The sequence below is a fragment of the Podarcis bocagei genome (assembly GCF_964188305.1).
Source record: "Podarcis bocagei genome assembly, chromosome: 16".
Classification (NCBI taxonomy): domain Eukaryota; kingdom Metazoa; phylum Chordata; class Lepidosauria; order Squamata; family Lacertidae; genus Podarcis; species Podarcis bocagei.
The window spans coordinates 3349358-3365383 of NC_138142.1; the positions used below are offsets into that span (position 1 = coordinate 3349358).

The 16026-nt window shown below is 45.3% G+C and overlaps 1 protein-coding gene across 19 annotated transcripts in view; it reads left to right on the forward strand.

The window, feature by feature from the left end:
• NCOR2 (nuclear receptor corepressor 2) overlaps positions 1-16026 on the forward strand; it is a 389949-nt gene that overhangs the window by 201548 nt on the left and 172375 nt on the right. For 16 of the 19 annotated variants that reach the window (XM_081174437.1, XM_081174422.1, XM_081174418.1 and 13 more), the window contains exons 10-12: positions 10632-10804; positions 12340-12433; positions 14008-14186. In XM_081174437.1, coding sequence (XP_081030563.1) covers positions 10632-10804; positions 12340-12433; positions 14008-14186 — 446 coding nt within the window. The remainder of the gene's footprint in view (positions 1-10631; positions 10805-12339; positions 12434-14007; positions 14187-16026) is intronic. The other 3 variants (XM_081174436.1, XM_081174419.1, XM_081174433.1) reach the window with 1 other exon arrangement.

A 16026-nucleotide genomic window follows, 5' to 3' on the forward strand; every position in this document is an offset into this window, starting at 1 on the left:
AAAGAAACAGTGGGGTCACTCAGAGGAGAAGATGGTGAAATGCAAACAGGGGACACAGAAAGGGCTGAACTCCTCAATGCCTTCTTTGCCTCAGTCTTCTCCGATAAAGAAAACAATGCCCGACCTGAAGAATTTGGAGCAAATGATTCAGCAAAGGAAACACAGCCCAGAATAACTAAGGAGACAGTACAAGAATATTTGGCTAGTTTAGATGTATTCAAGTCTCCAGGGCCAGATGAACTGCATCCAAGAGTATTAAATACACACACACAATCTTTATTACGGTCCAGAGACCAACAAAACATTACAAATCAATACAGAGTTCATACAGCCTACCTCCAGATTACTCAAGCACTTTGTTTGGAATATAGGGCTCATTTGTTCTTGCAACCACCGATAAAAACTTTGCCACTGCCAACGTTCTAGCTTTTGTCCGGTCTTCCAGTAGAAACCTGACATAGTGAGACTCTGACTTTCCCGGGAAAGGCACCAGCAAGGGTAGTATCAGTTCAGCCCTGGCCTGCTCATACTTCGCACAATGTAACAAAATATGACCTATGGAATCGATGTCTTGGGCGCACGAGCAAAGTCTGTCCTGGTAGGGAACTCCTCTCAACCTACCATCCAGCACTGCAGAGGGGAAGACATTCAGTCTGGCTTTGGTGAAAAGCCTTCGATAGTTAGGTACTGTCAGGTTTTTGATGTAAGATGTTAACTCAAAGACATACCCATATTGAACTCCTGCTGCCAGTGGACTACAGACTGCGTGTGACCGAGATCTCAGGTCACTGTGTGCATTGTCCCATAATCTTTGCTTTAAAACCTTTTGGGCGCCTTCATAGCCCAGGTAATACAGTTGGGGGGGAGACAGACCAATAGAGGTGGCTTTTTTAGCCATGGTTTTCTGCCATTTGCTGACAAATTCCTCATTGGTCAAATGTTGGTACAGACCCTTCCCTAGATTAAACACTGAAATCCTGAGCCAATGTCTTAGGGCAGCCCACCACGCTCTAGCTGAAATTGGGCATTCACCAGCTTCCAACAGAAGTACGGAGTTGGGGACGCAGTTAGGTACCTGCAGCAGAGATCGTATAAATTTTGCCTGAAAGCCATCTAGCTTTGGCAGGTCCCCATTATGCCAGACATTTGCTGCATACAGGAGTTGGGAAATGGGCTTTGCATTGAAAACCCTTAAGGCTGCTGGAACATATTTGCCGCCCTTTGTGAAGAAGAATCTCTGTATGGCTAGCTTTGTAATCTCCGCCTTTTGAAGGGAGGTTTGCCAATGGTGCTTCCAAGATCCTGTATGATGGAATGTGAGCCCTAGGTAATTGAAGTATTTTACCTGTTCAAGGTTATGGCCATCCAGCACCCATTTAGACTGGGAGAATCTTCTTTCGAAGACTAAGATTTTAGATTTTTCATAATTAATGGATAAACCATTTCCAGAACAGTAATCAGAAAATTTCCTCAACAGATAATTCAAGCCCGGCCTGGAACGCGAGATGATGGCTGCGTCATCAGCATACAACAACAAAGGGGTCCTTCTCATTCCTATTTTTGGAATGTGTCCATCTGGGTCCATTAAGTTCTCTTCTAGGTCATTTAAGAATAGACAAAACAATGTGGGGGCCAAAATACAACCCTGTCTCACCCCCCTAGTCATCTCGATGCTGTTTGATAGCTGTCCCTGTTGACCGCATCGGACCTGCAGTTTGGTTCCATTGTACAGGGCTTTTATAAGAAAGAGAAGTCGTTTGTCCTGCAAAATCAGACTCAATTTGGACCATAGCTGGAATCTGGGGATGGAGTCAAATGCTGATTTCAGGTCCATAAAGGCCACGAAGAGTTTACCCTGTAGATGTCTGGTATACTTCTCAGCTAGGAAGGACAGCATTAGACAGTGGTCTGTTGTTGAATGGTTCTCACGAAAAGCTGCCTGGGCTTCAGATAGTATATTATGTTCATTTAGAAAAGTTGTCAGTTTGCTACTGAGGAAATGGGCATACAGTTTCCCAATTATTGAGAGCAGGCTAATAGGCCTATAATTGGAAGGTACATTTGGGTGGCCTCTCTTAAAGATTGGAACTACTATAGCATGTTTCCAGCTATATGGTACCTTACCCGAGTTATTTACTACCGTAAAGAGTGCTGCCAGAAGCGGAGCCCACCAGTGCTGGTTTGATGTAATCAACTCTGCTGGGATAAAGTCTTTCCCCGGAGCCTTTCCACTCTTCAGATTCCCAATTAATGTATTGACTTCCTCCACAGCAACCGGCCTCCAATTAGGGAGCAGTGACAATTCTGCCCTGTCATCCTCCTGTAAGCTGGAAGGGAGGTTTGGATTTTCCATAAATATATTTCTGAAGTGGTTCTCCCAAACCTGAGCTGGAATGACACAGCTGGAGGCTGAGGAACTATTTTTCATTGAGTCGGAGACCAGTTGCCAAAAGAGTTTAGTTTCATTGTTTAGTGAGGCATTCAATAGTAGGGACCAGGAATTTTGTTCGGACTGCCTTTTTTTTGAGGCCAAAAGGGCTTTATACTCTTTTTTGATTTTGAAATAAGATTGAGGTAAGTAGCTTAATCCAGCGTTTCTATAGGCCAAATAGGCGTTCCTTAAGGCTTCCTTCTTTGTGCGGCACTCTTGGTCAAACCAACCGCGCCCTTTAGCAGTGCGTGGCTTGCCGGCTAAGTTTATGTTAACCGAGACCACATCCTGCAAGGACTCAATGAGATTTTCGTAAGCTGACAGGGAGGAGTCTATTGATGAATTGTTTATTATGATTGATCTTAACTTTATTGCAGTTTGTGAATTCAATCTATTCTCAACTGCAATTGCTATCTCAGGTGTCCATTTTTTCCTACGCAATGCTGGATCATTTGCTTTGTCTATATCCTCATGTTCTATGTGAGAGTGCTGAATTGAATTTTGGCCAGTAGTGGAGATGATAAGAGGTAAGTGGTCACTTTCAGTCCTATTATCTATGGTGAATTTTTTAATTGATTCGAAGGCCTGTCTGTTAGTGAGACAGTAGTCTACTGTGCTGGCTCCATTTGTATTTATGAATGTGTACTCGCCTTCTCTGTCCCCGGGGAATGCCCCATTAGCAATGATCAGGTCCAGACTTATTTGTAAAAAAGCCAGGCAGAATCCAGCATAGTTGATTTGGCAATCTTTCGAATGTCTACGTGGGGGTGGGTTTAGCAAGAGGGCGCTATTTTCCTTTAGATCTCTTAATATTGGGAATTTTATCTCCAGGCTATCATCATTTGAACCTATTCTGGCATTCATATCTCCCATTAGGTAAAATGGCGAGCCAGGGTACCTAATTTGTAGGGAATAAAGGAAACTATGGAGTTTACGCCACGAGCTCTCTATCTGTGTTTGCACTGTATATGGTGGAATATACGCTGAAACAAGAATAATACTCTTGGATTCCATATGCAAGGTGATCCCCAGTGCCAGCTGCTCGAAAACTGAGCACTCAATAACTTGTGACGCCAATTGAGTGGAAACCAGAGTTACTAGGCCCCCCCTCGGTCGTCCCCTTCCAAGCGGTTTAGAGGCCTTGATTTCGTAGACGTCATAACCGTCGAGAACTATGTTATCAGTTGCCCAAGTTTCCTGCAGCATTATTATGTCAAAACCCGTTATATATTCACGAAATGGCTCATCCCCATGTTTGTTAGCCCAACCCGCTATGTTCCATGAGATAATGTTAAAGCTGCTCGTTCCATAACTGGCTTGGCTTCATTGTGGTGGGGAAATTGTTATCAGCTCTCCCACTGGTTCGGGAATGATGCAACCGTTCTTAGGATATGCACGGTGTTGTTGTTCTTGGGGTTGATTTGCAGCATTTTCCTGATTTCCCGGCATCGACGGTGTTATTTGAATTGCTGGTGCCATCGGGGGGTCTTCGTCAAAGATAATTAAATCTTTCTCTGGCTTTCTATGTGTCCCATTTCCCTTGGGAGGGTCGTCACTTGGCATTGCCTGATCAGATTCCAGTTGGGATAGAGGGTGGTGAAATTCTGGATCTGCCAAAGGCGTAATAGAGAGTCCTATCTTTGAATTATCTAGGTTGGGCTCGCATTCTTTGTGTGTTTGACCTTTTTGGTCTGATGTTTTCCTCTCCAAGTGAGTGTTGCAGCTGGGTTCACCGCACATATTCATCTTTGACGGCCCTTCCGAATGAATCATGGCCCTATGGCAAAAGCTCTTCGGCAGAGAGGGTGCTGATCGCTTGGGGTTGGTCCGGCTATACAACAAGTTTGGCAGTAGTTGTTTTCGTTCTGTGTCTTTAAAAACACGCCTCAAAACAATATTATAGTCCTGTAAAATGGTCCTATATTTCAGTAGCATTTTAGGGGTAGCTGAGTCAGAAAATGTCAGCATGAGTCTAGTGTGCTGGGGGTCCGTGCAAAGCAAGTTTATCGCGATCAGAGTGTTGCAATGGATATTTAGTAAAAGCTTAAAGTTTCTCTTCACACTGTCAATTGATTTCCAGTAAGGCAGCATACCATTAAAAGGATATATATCCAGAGCTACTTGAGTACTTTGTAGGATCAGGTCCCTACTTTCGCTTTTGTTGTTTTTAGTATTTGTAGTCTCTCGGTTATCAAGTCCAGACCGGTTGCACCCCTGTACATGATGGTCTATAGGGAGGGCAATGCTATGGTCGGTCTCTTTAGTACTGAGTGGGCTGTTTTTGGCTGCCAGGAGCACCAACTCCGTCAGGAGAGACGTTACCTTTTCTAATTTGGTGTTAATTTCCTCCACTGTTCTTGCAGTCAGCAGACAGTGGTCCGCGAGTATTTCTGCATAGATCGGTGCCCCCTCAGATGGTAATTCATGGGATAATTCATGGGCGCTCATCTCAGCATTCTCCCCTGGGTGATCTCCACCCATTAAAGCATCTCCACCTACCTGGGAATGAATTCTATTTGGTGTGGTAGGTTCTGAGTTCTGTGCTTTTACGAAATCGTCCATTTTGCTCTGCTTGCTCTTCTGTGGGCTCCCTTCTGGAGATGAGGCCGGTCGTTTCTTTTTCCTAGGCATTTCCCAGGGATAGAGCCGCTGTAAATCAGGGCAGCTTCTGCTGTAAATCAGGAAGCTCGGCGTCTACCCACCGAGTATTAAAAGAACTGGCAGATGTGATCTCAGAACCACTGGCAGTCATCTTCGAGAAATCCTGGAGAACAGGCGAAGTCCCGGCAGACTGGAGGAGGGCAAATGTTGTCCCTATTTTCAAAAAGGGGAAAAGAGAGGACCCAAATAATTACCGCCCAGTCAGTCTGACATCAATAGCAGGGAAGATTCTGGAGCAGATCATTAAGCAAACAGTCTGTGAGCACCTAGAAAGGAATGCTGTGATCACCAATAGTCAGCATGGATTTCTGAAAAATAAGTCATGTCAGACTAACCTGATCTCATTTTTTGACAGAATTACAAGCCTGGTAGATGAAGGGAACTCAGTGGATATAGCCTATCTTGATTTCAGCAAGGCATTTGACAAGGTGCCCCATGATATTCTTGTAAAGAAGCTGGTAAAATGCGGTCTTGACTCTGCTACCACTCAGTGGATTTGTAACTGGCTGACTGACCGAACCCAAAGGGTGCTCATCAATGGTTCCTCTTCATCCTGGAGAAGAGTGACTAGTGGGGTGCCACAGGGTTCTGTCTTGGGCCCGGTCTTATTTAACATCTTTATCAACGACTTGGATGATGGACTCAAGGGCATCCTGATCAAATTTGCAGATGACACCAAACTGGGAGGGGTGGCTAACACCCCAGAGGACAGGATCACACTTCAAAACGACCTTGACAGATTAGAGAACTGGGCAAAAACAAACAAAATGAATTTTAACAGGGAGAAATGTAAAGTATTGCACTTGGGCAAAAAAAATGAGAGGCACAAATACAAGATGGGTGACACCTGGCTTGAGAGCAGTACATGTGAAAAGGATCTAGGAGTCTTGGTTGACCACAAACTTGACATGAGCCAACAGTGTGACGCGGCAGCTAAAAGAGCCAATGCAATCCTGGGCTGCATCAATAGGAGTATAGCATCTAGATCAAGGGAAGTAATAGTGCCACTGTATTCTGCTCTGGTCAGACCACACCTGGAGTACTGTGTCCAGTTCTGGGCACCACAATTCAAGAAGGACACTGAGAAACTGGAACGTGTCCAGAGGAGGGCAACCAAAATGGTCAAAGGCCTGGAAACGATGCCTTATGAGGAACGGCTAAGGGAGCTGGGCATGTTTAGCCTGGAGAAGAGGAGGTTAAGGGGTGATATGATAGCCATGTTCAAATATATAAAAGGATGTCACATAGAGGAGGGAGAAAGGTTGTTTTCTGCTGCTCCAGAGAAGCGGACACGGAGCAATGGATCCAAACTACAAGAAAGAAGATTCCACCTAAACATTAGGAAGAACTTCCTGACAGTAAGAGCTGTTCGACAGTGGAATTTGCTGCCAAGGAGTGTGGTGGAGTCTCCTACTTTGGAGGTCTTTAAGCAGAGGCTTGACAACCATATGTCAGGAGTGCTCTGATGGTGTTTCCTGCTTGGCAGGGGGTTGGACTCGATGGCCCTTGTGGTCTCTTCCAACTCTATGATTCTATGATTCTATGATTCTATGATTCTATGACCTTTGTTGGCAAGGTGATGTCTCTGCTTTTTAAGATGCTGTCTAGGCTTGTCATTGCTTTCCTCCCAAGAAGCAGGCGTCTCTTAATTTCGTGGCTGTTGTCACCATCTGCAGTGATCATGGAGCCCAAGAAAGTAAAATCTCTCACTGCCTCCATTTCTTCCCCTTCTATTTGCCAGGAGTTGATGGGACCAGTGGCCATGATCTTCGTTTTTTTTTATGTTGAGCTTCAGACCATATTTTGTGCTCTCCTTTTTCACCCTCAATAAAAGGTTCTTTAATTCCTCCTCACTTTCTGCCATCAAGGTTGTGTCATCTGCATATCTGAGGTTGTTGATATTTCTTCCGGCAATCTTAATTCCGGCTTCGGATTCATCCAGCCCAGCCTTTCGCATGATGAATTCTGCATATAAGTTAAATAAGCAGGGAGACAATATACAGCCTTGTCGTACTCCTTTCCCAATTTTGAACCAAGCAGTTGTTCCATATCCAGTTCTAACTGTAGCTTCTTGTCCCACATAGAGATTTCTTAGGAGACAGATGAGGTGATCAGGCTCTCCCATTTCTTTAAGAACTTGCCATAGTTTGCTGTGGTTGACACAGTCAAAGGCTTTTGCATAGTCAATGAAGCAGAAGTAGATGTCTTTCTGGAACTCTCTAGCTTTCTCCATAATCCAGCGCATGTTTGCAATTTGGTCTCTGGTTCCTCTGCCCCTTCTAAATCCAGCTTGCACTTCTGGGAGTTCTCGGTCCACATACTGCTTGAGCCTGCCTTGTAGAATTTTAAGCATAACCTTGCTAGCGTGTGAAATGAGTGCAATGGTGCGGTAGTTGGAACATTCTTTGGCACTGCCCTTCTTTGGGATTGGGATGTAGACTGATCTTCTCCAATCCTCTGACCATTGCTGAGTTTTCCAAACTTGCTGGCATATTGAGTGTAGCACCTTAACAGCATCATCTTTTAAAATTTTAAATAGTTCAGCTGGAATACCATCACTTCCACTGGCCTTGTTATTTGCAGTACTTTCTAAGGCCCATTTGACTTCACTCTCCAGGATGTCTGGCTCAAGGTCAGCAACCACACCACCTGGGGTGTACGAGACATTCATATCTTTCTGGTATAATTCCTCTGTGTATTCTTGCCACCTCTTCTTGATGTCTTCTGCTTCTGTTAGGTCCTTACCACCTTTGTCCTTTATTATGGTTATCTTTGTACGAAATGTTCCTTTCATATCTCCAATTTTCTTGAACAGATCTCTGGTTCTTCCCATTCTGTTGTTTTCCTCTATTTCTTTGCATTGCTCGTTTAAGAAGGCCTTCTTGTCTCTCCTTGCTATTCTTTGGAAATCTGCATTCAGTTTCCTGTATCTTTCACTATCTCCCTCGCATTTTGCTTGCCTTCTCTCCCCCGCTATTTGTAAGGCCTCGTTGGACAGCCACTTTGCTTTCTTGCATTTCTTTTTCATTGGGATGGTTTTCGTTGCTGCCTCCTGTATAATGTTGCGAGCCTCCATCCATAGTTCTTCAGGCACTCTGTCCAGCAAATCTAAATCCTTAAACCTGTTCCTCACTTCCACTGTGTATTCATAAGGGATTTGGTTTAGATTGTATCTTACAGGCCCAGTGGTTTTTCCCACTTTCTTCAGTTTAAGCTTGAATTTTGCTATAAGAAGCTGATGATCTGAGCCACAGTCAGCTCCAGGTCTTGTTTTTGCTGACTGTATAGAGCTTCTCCATCTTTGGCTGCAGAGATTATAATCAATCTGATTTCAATGTTGCCCATCTGGTGATGTCTGTGTGTAGAGTCGTCTCTTGTGTTGTTGGAAAAGCGTGTTTGTGATGACCAGCTTGTTCTCTTGACAGAACACTATTAGCCTTTGCCCTGCTTCATTTTGATCTCCAAGGCCAAACTTGCCAGTTGTTCCTTTTATCTCTTGATTCCCTACTTTAGCATTCCAATCCCCTATAATGAGAAGAACATCCTTCTTTGGTGTCACTTCTATAAGGTCTTGTAAGTCTTCATAGAATTGGTCAATTTCAGTTTCTTCAGCACCAGTAGTTGGTGCATAAAGTTGGATTACTGTGATGTTAAAAGGTCTGCCTTGGATTCATATCGAGATCATTCTATCATTTTTGAGATTGCATCCCAGTACAGCTTTCGCCACTCTTTTGTTGACTATGAGGGCCACTCCATTTCTTTTACGGGTTTCTTGCCCACAGTAGTAGATATGATAGTCATTCGAACTGAATTCGCCCATTCCCGTCCATTTTAGTTCACTGATGCCCAGGATGTCAATATTTATTCTTGCCATCTCATTTTTGACCACATCCAACTTACCCAGGTTCATGGTTCTCACATTCCAGGTTCCTATGCAATATTTTTCTTTACAGCATTGGACTTTCCTTTCGCTTCCAGGCATATCCGCAACTGAGCGTCCTTTCGGCTTTGGCGCAGCTGCTTCATCAGCTCTGAATCTACTTGTACTTGTCCTCCGCTCTTCCTTAGTAGCATGTTGGACACCTTCCGACCTGAGGGGCTCATCTTCCAGCATCATAACTTTTATATGCCTGTTGTCTTTGTCCATGGAGTTTTCTTGGCAGGGATACTGGAGTGGATTGCCGGTTCCTCCTCCAGGTGGATCACGTTTGGTCAAAACTCTCCACTATGACCTGTTCATCTTGGGTGCCCTGCTCGTCATAGTTCATAGCTTCTCTGAGTTATTCAAGCCCCTTCACCACGGCAAGGCAGTGATCCATGAAGGGGCAGGGGTCCTTTTACCTTTACCTTTTACCTGTTTTGTTTAATTGTGTGTGTGTTTTCTTAAAACCGCAGTGCTTTTCAAAACTACCATGAACTTTTGCCACCCTCTTTTGCCTGCTGAGGAGACCGTTGGTGTTTTTTCTAGGACCCCACAGAGCGGTTTGGGAAATGTCCCAGGGTGAACACCCAGTTGTCACAATAATCTCATTACAACTCAGGAACCTAGTTGCAACCTTTCCTCATAGGGAATTTGCTTCAAGCCCTTGATTATTTTCTGTCCCTTTTCCAGCTGTAACATTTTTTAGTTTGACCACCATGATTTGTACTCTTCAAGGGAGGGCCTCCTGCAGATCAGGAAGTCCTCCTTATCAGGAAGTCTGTTCCTCACAAAATAGGAACCAGATCCTTAATGTTGTGGCACCTGCTTGTTGGCACCCAAGCATTAGACATCTCTGTTGTCTTTTCAGCACCTCCTGAAGACCTTTGGCTTCTGAAAAACCTCTTTCCTAGTTTCCATATGTACTGGAATTACTTTTATATGTTTTAAGTGTTTTGTCATTTGTGTGTTTGCTGCCCCATGCTCTTTTGGGAGGAAGGGTGGCGTATAATTTATTATTATCATTGATCTTCTCCTTAAGGACCCCCTTGATAAGCTCTCGGGGATTTCCCGAAAGTCTGGGCTCAAAACCCATTTATATCCTCATTCATGCTTTTGTGGCAGCAGCTTTTAATCAGTTGGCTCAACTGAATAAAATCTCAAGCTCAAGGGGCAGGATTTGGGGCTCCCCCATCCTATCTGCCTAATGTACCTTCACCTGCCTAATGTACAATCATCTTTGTCTCAGGTGATTACCAGCCTCGCCACATCCTGTTCCTCAGTGACTAGATGTTCCTAGACTGCACATTTCATTAGCACCTCCCCCTCCTTCTAGAAGCATTTATCACCAGAACTTAAATGATAAAGATTTGTTTCATATACGGAGCACATGAGGAGATTGTTGTGTGGCTTATCTTCCTTGCCGTGTTCTTCAGTTTTGTGACTTTGCATTGAGAATCATTGTTAACTTTCCTCTGAGACCTTGCTGCTAAGGTGTGAGAAGGTATTTGAAATGGACTTCCAAGGGACCATTTTTGATCTCTCTCCCCCCCCCTCTCTTTCCCTCTCCCTCTCTCTCTCCCCCCACCTTCTCCCTCCGCACAAAACCCACCGTTTCAGGAACAGAAATTTTGCCAGCGCTATGACCAGCTTATGGAAGCCTGGGAAAAGAAAGTGGAGCGCATAGAAAACAACCCCCGGCGCCGAGCAAAGGAAAGCAAAGTACGTGAATATTATGAGAAGCAGTTCCCAGAGATCAGGAAACAGAGGGAACTCCAAGAGCGCATGCAGAGGTTAGTGGAGACGTGTTCAAGTGTGTGTTGGCAGGAGGGCATTAAGACTCCTTTGGCACTGAAGATGGCGTGTCAGTTTCTGGTGGAGAGGAATGTCTTGTGGTAAAAAGGGGCTTTTCCTCTAGCTCCTTGTGTGGAAAATGCTGGCCTCCAGGCAGCAGCCTCGCGAAAATGGTTTGGGGAAGAAGTCCATGAGCAGAAATTTGCATAGAATTTTAATATGCTATTAAGTACATAGATGTGAATTCAGAATGGAAATGTCAAAGAAGTCAAGCCAACTAATTTCTAGTCCAAATCACCTGAGATTTTTTTTTAGCTAATTTTGCAACATGTCCCAGATGAACCCAAATCTGATTTTTTTCAGTTTGTTTACTTCCAGTTACTTTCCTTTTAAAACAACAACAAATAAATTGTTTCGCCCCCAATAAATTTTATTAAAGTTTGAAAAAGAATACACAAAAGTTAGTATCAAATACGCAATAAATTTCTCAGTCGACCCTGCACCAAACCATTTGGGTTCCCCTTCAGTTACCACCACCACCTTGCCCCAAATCCTCTCTAGATAAAATAAATATATTTAATTTCCTCTAATTAAAACCAGAGGGGGAAATATTATTGTATGGACATAAGAATTGCACTGCTGGATCAGGCCAAAGGCCCAGCTGGTTCAGCGTCCTGTTCTGGCTAGAGCCAGCCAGATGCCTCTGGGAAGCCCCCAGGGAGGACCTCAGGGCAAGAGCACACTCAGCTCCCATTAGTCCAGCCACTAGTACTCAGAGCCACACTCTCTCTGTGGGAGGTCAGGTAGACCCATCATAACTGGTGGCTCTTGATAGGTGTATTTCTGTGAAGTTGTCTGATCTCCTTTCTGAAGCTGCCTAAGTTAGTGGACATCTCTGCATCTCGTGGCAGTGAATTCTGTTGCCAAGGGTGATGCAGTCCTCAAGCACCTTGGCTGGGAAAGGTCTGATCCGGTTCCTGAAAGCTCAGGAGTTTGGCTATCACTGGTTTAGCACAGAGACTATACAATGGTCTCAGTCCTCCAAACCCACACAGATGAGCCAATGTAGTCCAGACTGGCTTTCCAAGCACGCCGCCTCCTTCACCCACTCAGTGGCTCCAGTTGCAAGAGCTGGATCTGGATACATACTGTGGCATGTGCAAGACTTGTGGCCACAGCACAGGTGTCAGCTTGTGGCAGTGATTGTGCCATCACCTCTATGTTGAAAAAGTCTCTGAAGCCAGTCCTCAATGCTGGTTTTATCTGCATGGCAGCTCTCTGATTCTTTGACTGAGCTATCAGTAAAGTTTGCTCTTCTCTTGTTGTGCCCCATGCCATGTGTACACACACACACACACACACACACACACACACACACACACACAAGTTCCACCTTTCCCAGCTTTGACCTCTCCACTCTTTGCGTGGCACTTGTTTCATCGCACGCAAGCAGCCACAGTAATTGTTAAGAAGATACATTGCCAAGTGCAAAATGGAGCATAAATCTTTCAGCGCTTTCTTTGCCGTTTCCCAGCAGGGTAGGACAGAGGGGCAGTGGCCTCTCCATGTCTGCGGCACGCAGCGAACACGAGGTGTCAGAAATTATTGATGGGCTCTCGGAACAAGAGGTGAGGCTGGGTCACCGTTTTCTTCTTCCTTTTGCATTCTCTCCTTCTCTTCTCTTCTCTTCTCTTTCCTTTCCTCTGGGGAAACCAGTGCAGCCACAACAGACCTTGGCGTTGGAACTTACTGTTGACACTGCTGCCAAATTGCATTAGCTTCAGCCCAAGCTGTGTTTAGCAAACACTGTCTTGTGTTGGGGAATGTGATGCCTTGATGGATTTGACAGGACCCTAAACGGGGACTTAGGGAGACTTCTCTCTCTCTCTCTCTCTCTCTCTCTCTCTCTCTCTCTCTCTCTCTCTCTCTCTTTCTCCTCTCCCCTCTCCTGGGTCTCTTGTCTCTTAGCTTCTGTGGTGTCTGCCAGTTGATGCTACCTATCACTGCTGATGAGATTCAGTGACGCCATTCTAAAAGTGGGCTCCTGAATTGTTTCTTTGTCAGGTGCCCCTTCCTCTGGGATTCTGATGCTCCCTTGAACTCTGCTGGGCATCAGCAAGATAAAAATGTCAGAGTGTTACTAGGTTGTGCCTTCCCTAGTTATTGTCATCAGAACATAAAAAGGCACTAGCAGATTGGAGCAAAGATCTATCTAGCCCCAGTATCCTGAACACATAGAGGGTTCCAGAGAACCGTCATAACTGATATCCATTGACTTTTTTTAAAAAAATAATAATATTTATTAGAGATTTAATAGTTACAGAAAAAAGAAGAAAGAAACAATAAAAAGTTAAACAGAACAAAACAATGCCTTACAATAACTGATATCCATTGACAGTCCTGTCTTCCCTAAGTGTGCCTAATGTGATAAATCCTATATATTGTATGTGCATTCTTAGGGAGAATTGTTTCACGCTGAAACAGCTGAGGCTCTACAGCAGCGTTCTCCAGCGTGGTGCCCTCTAGATGGCGTTGGACTACAATGCTCAGCAGCCCCCACAGTCACTTACGATAGGAGTTGGAACCCATCAACATTGGGAGGGCATTAGGCTGACCACCCCAGCTCTAGAGCAACAAACAATTGCTGGCCAAGGCACACAGTCCATCCTCTAGTCTAGCCCAGTGGTTCCCAATTAGGGGTCTGCAAAAAGCACCCAGGGGGTCCGCGACCCTATCCCTTTCCTCCCCCTCCAACTATTGTTTTGTCATTTTTGCATGGGAATATCAAAAATTTTATGGTCTGTTTTTTAGTATACCAAAAACCCTTTGCCTATTAGGGGCTACAATCCAGACAGCATCTTTCAGTTAATGCTGAAGCTTTTCCTTTTTGGAGAGGGAAGATGCAGTGGGTCTCTCTTGGTCTCAGCAGCAGCTTTCCTCAACACTGAATGTTGTGCATCACTTCCTGGCTTCTCCCTGATAACTTCCTTTCTTTCGCGCAGCACCTACACCAGTCTTCACCAACCTAGTGCCTACCAGGTGCTTTGTAATCCTGTGCTGACTGAGGCTGATGGGAGTTGTAGTCCGAAGCACCTGGAGGGCACCAGGTTGGCGAAGGTTGGTCTTTCATTTCTTCATTCTTGGGTCAGTTTTCCTTTGGTGCTCTCAGTGCGACCTGTTTTCCTCTGCTTTCCCTGCCCAGAATCTGGAGAAACAGATGCGCCAGCTTGCTGTCATCCCTCCCATGCTGTACGATGCTGAGCAGCAACGCATCAAGTTCATTAACATGAATGGCCTCATGGACGACCCCATGAAGGTGTACAAAGATCGGCAGGTGATGAACATGTGGAGCGAGCAGGAGAAAGAAACCTTCCGAGAAAAGTGAGTTGTGCTGAGGAGGGGCCCATTCGTAGTCACATCTATTCATCTATTCTTTCTCTGGGCGGGGAGGAAGCCCATTTCACGCCACCACCGCCAGCCTTTTGGTGAATGAGTCAGGCGGCAAACCCAGAAGGCGGCTGGGGCTGGGGGGTGTGGGGAGGAGGACTTCTTGCCCCCCTCGCAGTGTGCACAGGAATTTGTGGTTTTTTGTTTTAGTTTTTAAGAATTGTCCAGCCCTCCACAAGTTCTGAGGGACAGTGGACTGGCCCCCTGCAGAAAAAGTTTGCTGACCCCTGACTTTCACAGAGAAGGTGCTTTGCTGGGCAAACCCTGAACTTCTGCAGGTAGTGGAACTACCGAAAGGGCCCCCTCTGCTGAAAGGATGAGCAGAAGGCACGTGCAAAAACCCTGTAATAAATAAAACAGTCCAATGGCAGTAGTTGTTTCCCACCATAAAACCCATTACAAAAGGTCTAAACAGTTCTCAAGAGTTCCAGTCATTTTTGGGCACAAATATTGCACTAAATGCTAATGTTTTCCATATTTTTATATTACAAAATTTTATTACAAACTTTAAGTAGCCCATCTGCCCCCAACAAATTTGTTGATGCTTCTTTTCCCTCTTCCAAGACACCACCGCTAACAGGCTGGAATGCTCCAGAAACAAAAAGAGGTGTCTGCGTTTGTGTGCGTGCGTGTGCATGTGTGGCTGTGCAGACTTGGGCCCTGCTCACTGCTGACACATGGTCCTCAGAGGATTGACCAACAGCAAATGTGGCTCTTGAACCCAACAAAATTAGCCACCCCTGATATGGACTTACATGAAAACTATAATATCAGGATAAAATGAATACATTGATTTTACATCAGTTATATGTCTTAATTGCCAAATACAGTAAACTAGTATACATCACTTAATATCATAATTTCAGTCCAGCTATATTTAGTACTACACCTGTTTATAGTCCGATGTGGAAAAGACAATTTCTTAGTCCCCAAAGTTATTCTACCTTCATCTAGAATGGCTGAGATCCTGCCACACACCAGCATGACGAAGACGCTGAAACTAGGCCAGGACTATGTAGATTAGAGCAGGGTTTATTTCTCATTGTCTGGAGTCACCAGGTGCCTCAGCAGCAGCCTGACTCAGGCTGCCAAGTGCCAAGGCCCAGAGGAACTGGCTGTCAGCCCAGCAGGTGGAAACTGGGACCAGAGCAGACAAAGCCAGGTTCCAAGGAAGGCAGATTAGTAGATGAGATCCAGAAGGAGGCCATAGTCCACGCAGGGCAGAAGATCAAGTTCTGAAGCACAAAAGGGTAGGTTCAAGACCAGCGCACGTGAAGACGGTGCTCTGAGGGAGCAATTAGGAGATAAGATACTGCGGGGCAGCATGAACATTGGGAGTTGCCTGGCACTGGAGCTCAGTCTTGTCTACACTGACTCTCAGTGGCTCCCCGGAGTTTCGGGCAGGGAACATTCCCAACCTTACCTGGAGATTCTGGGAATGAACCTGGGACGCTCTGCATCCAATACAGATGCTCTTCCACTGAATGGTGGTCCCTTCCCTTCACTATACCAATGTGTTAAGTCACAAGACTATCCCTGCGACTGGATCAGACCAGAAGGCCGTCCAGTCCAGCATCCTGTTCCCACAGTGGCCAAGCAGAGACCTCTGGGAAGCCCTGTAAGCAGGACCTGGTTGCGCTTGAAATGAGGCGTTAGCTCTGAGGCCTGGGCTCTACGGGGCTCTTGTGCGCTGGGATTGGTCTTTGGGATCAGCTGACTAAACCTGTGGCCTAGATGGCACCCTTGAAGCCCAGAAGCTAGTATGCCAGACTTA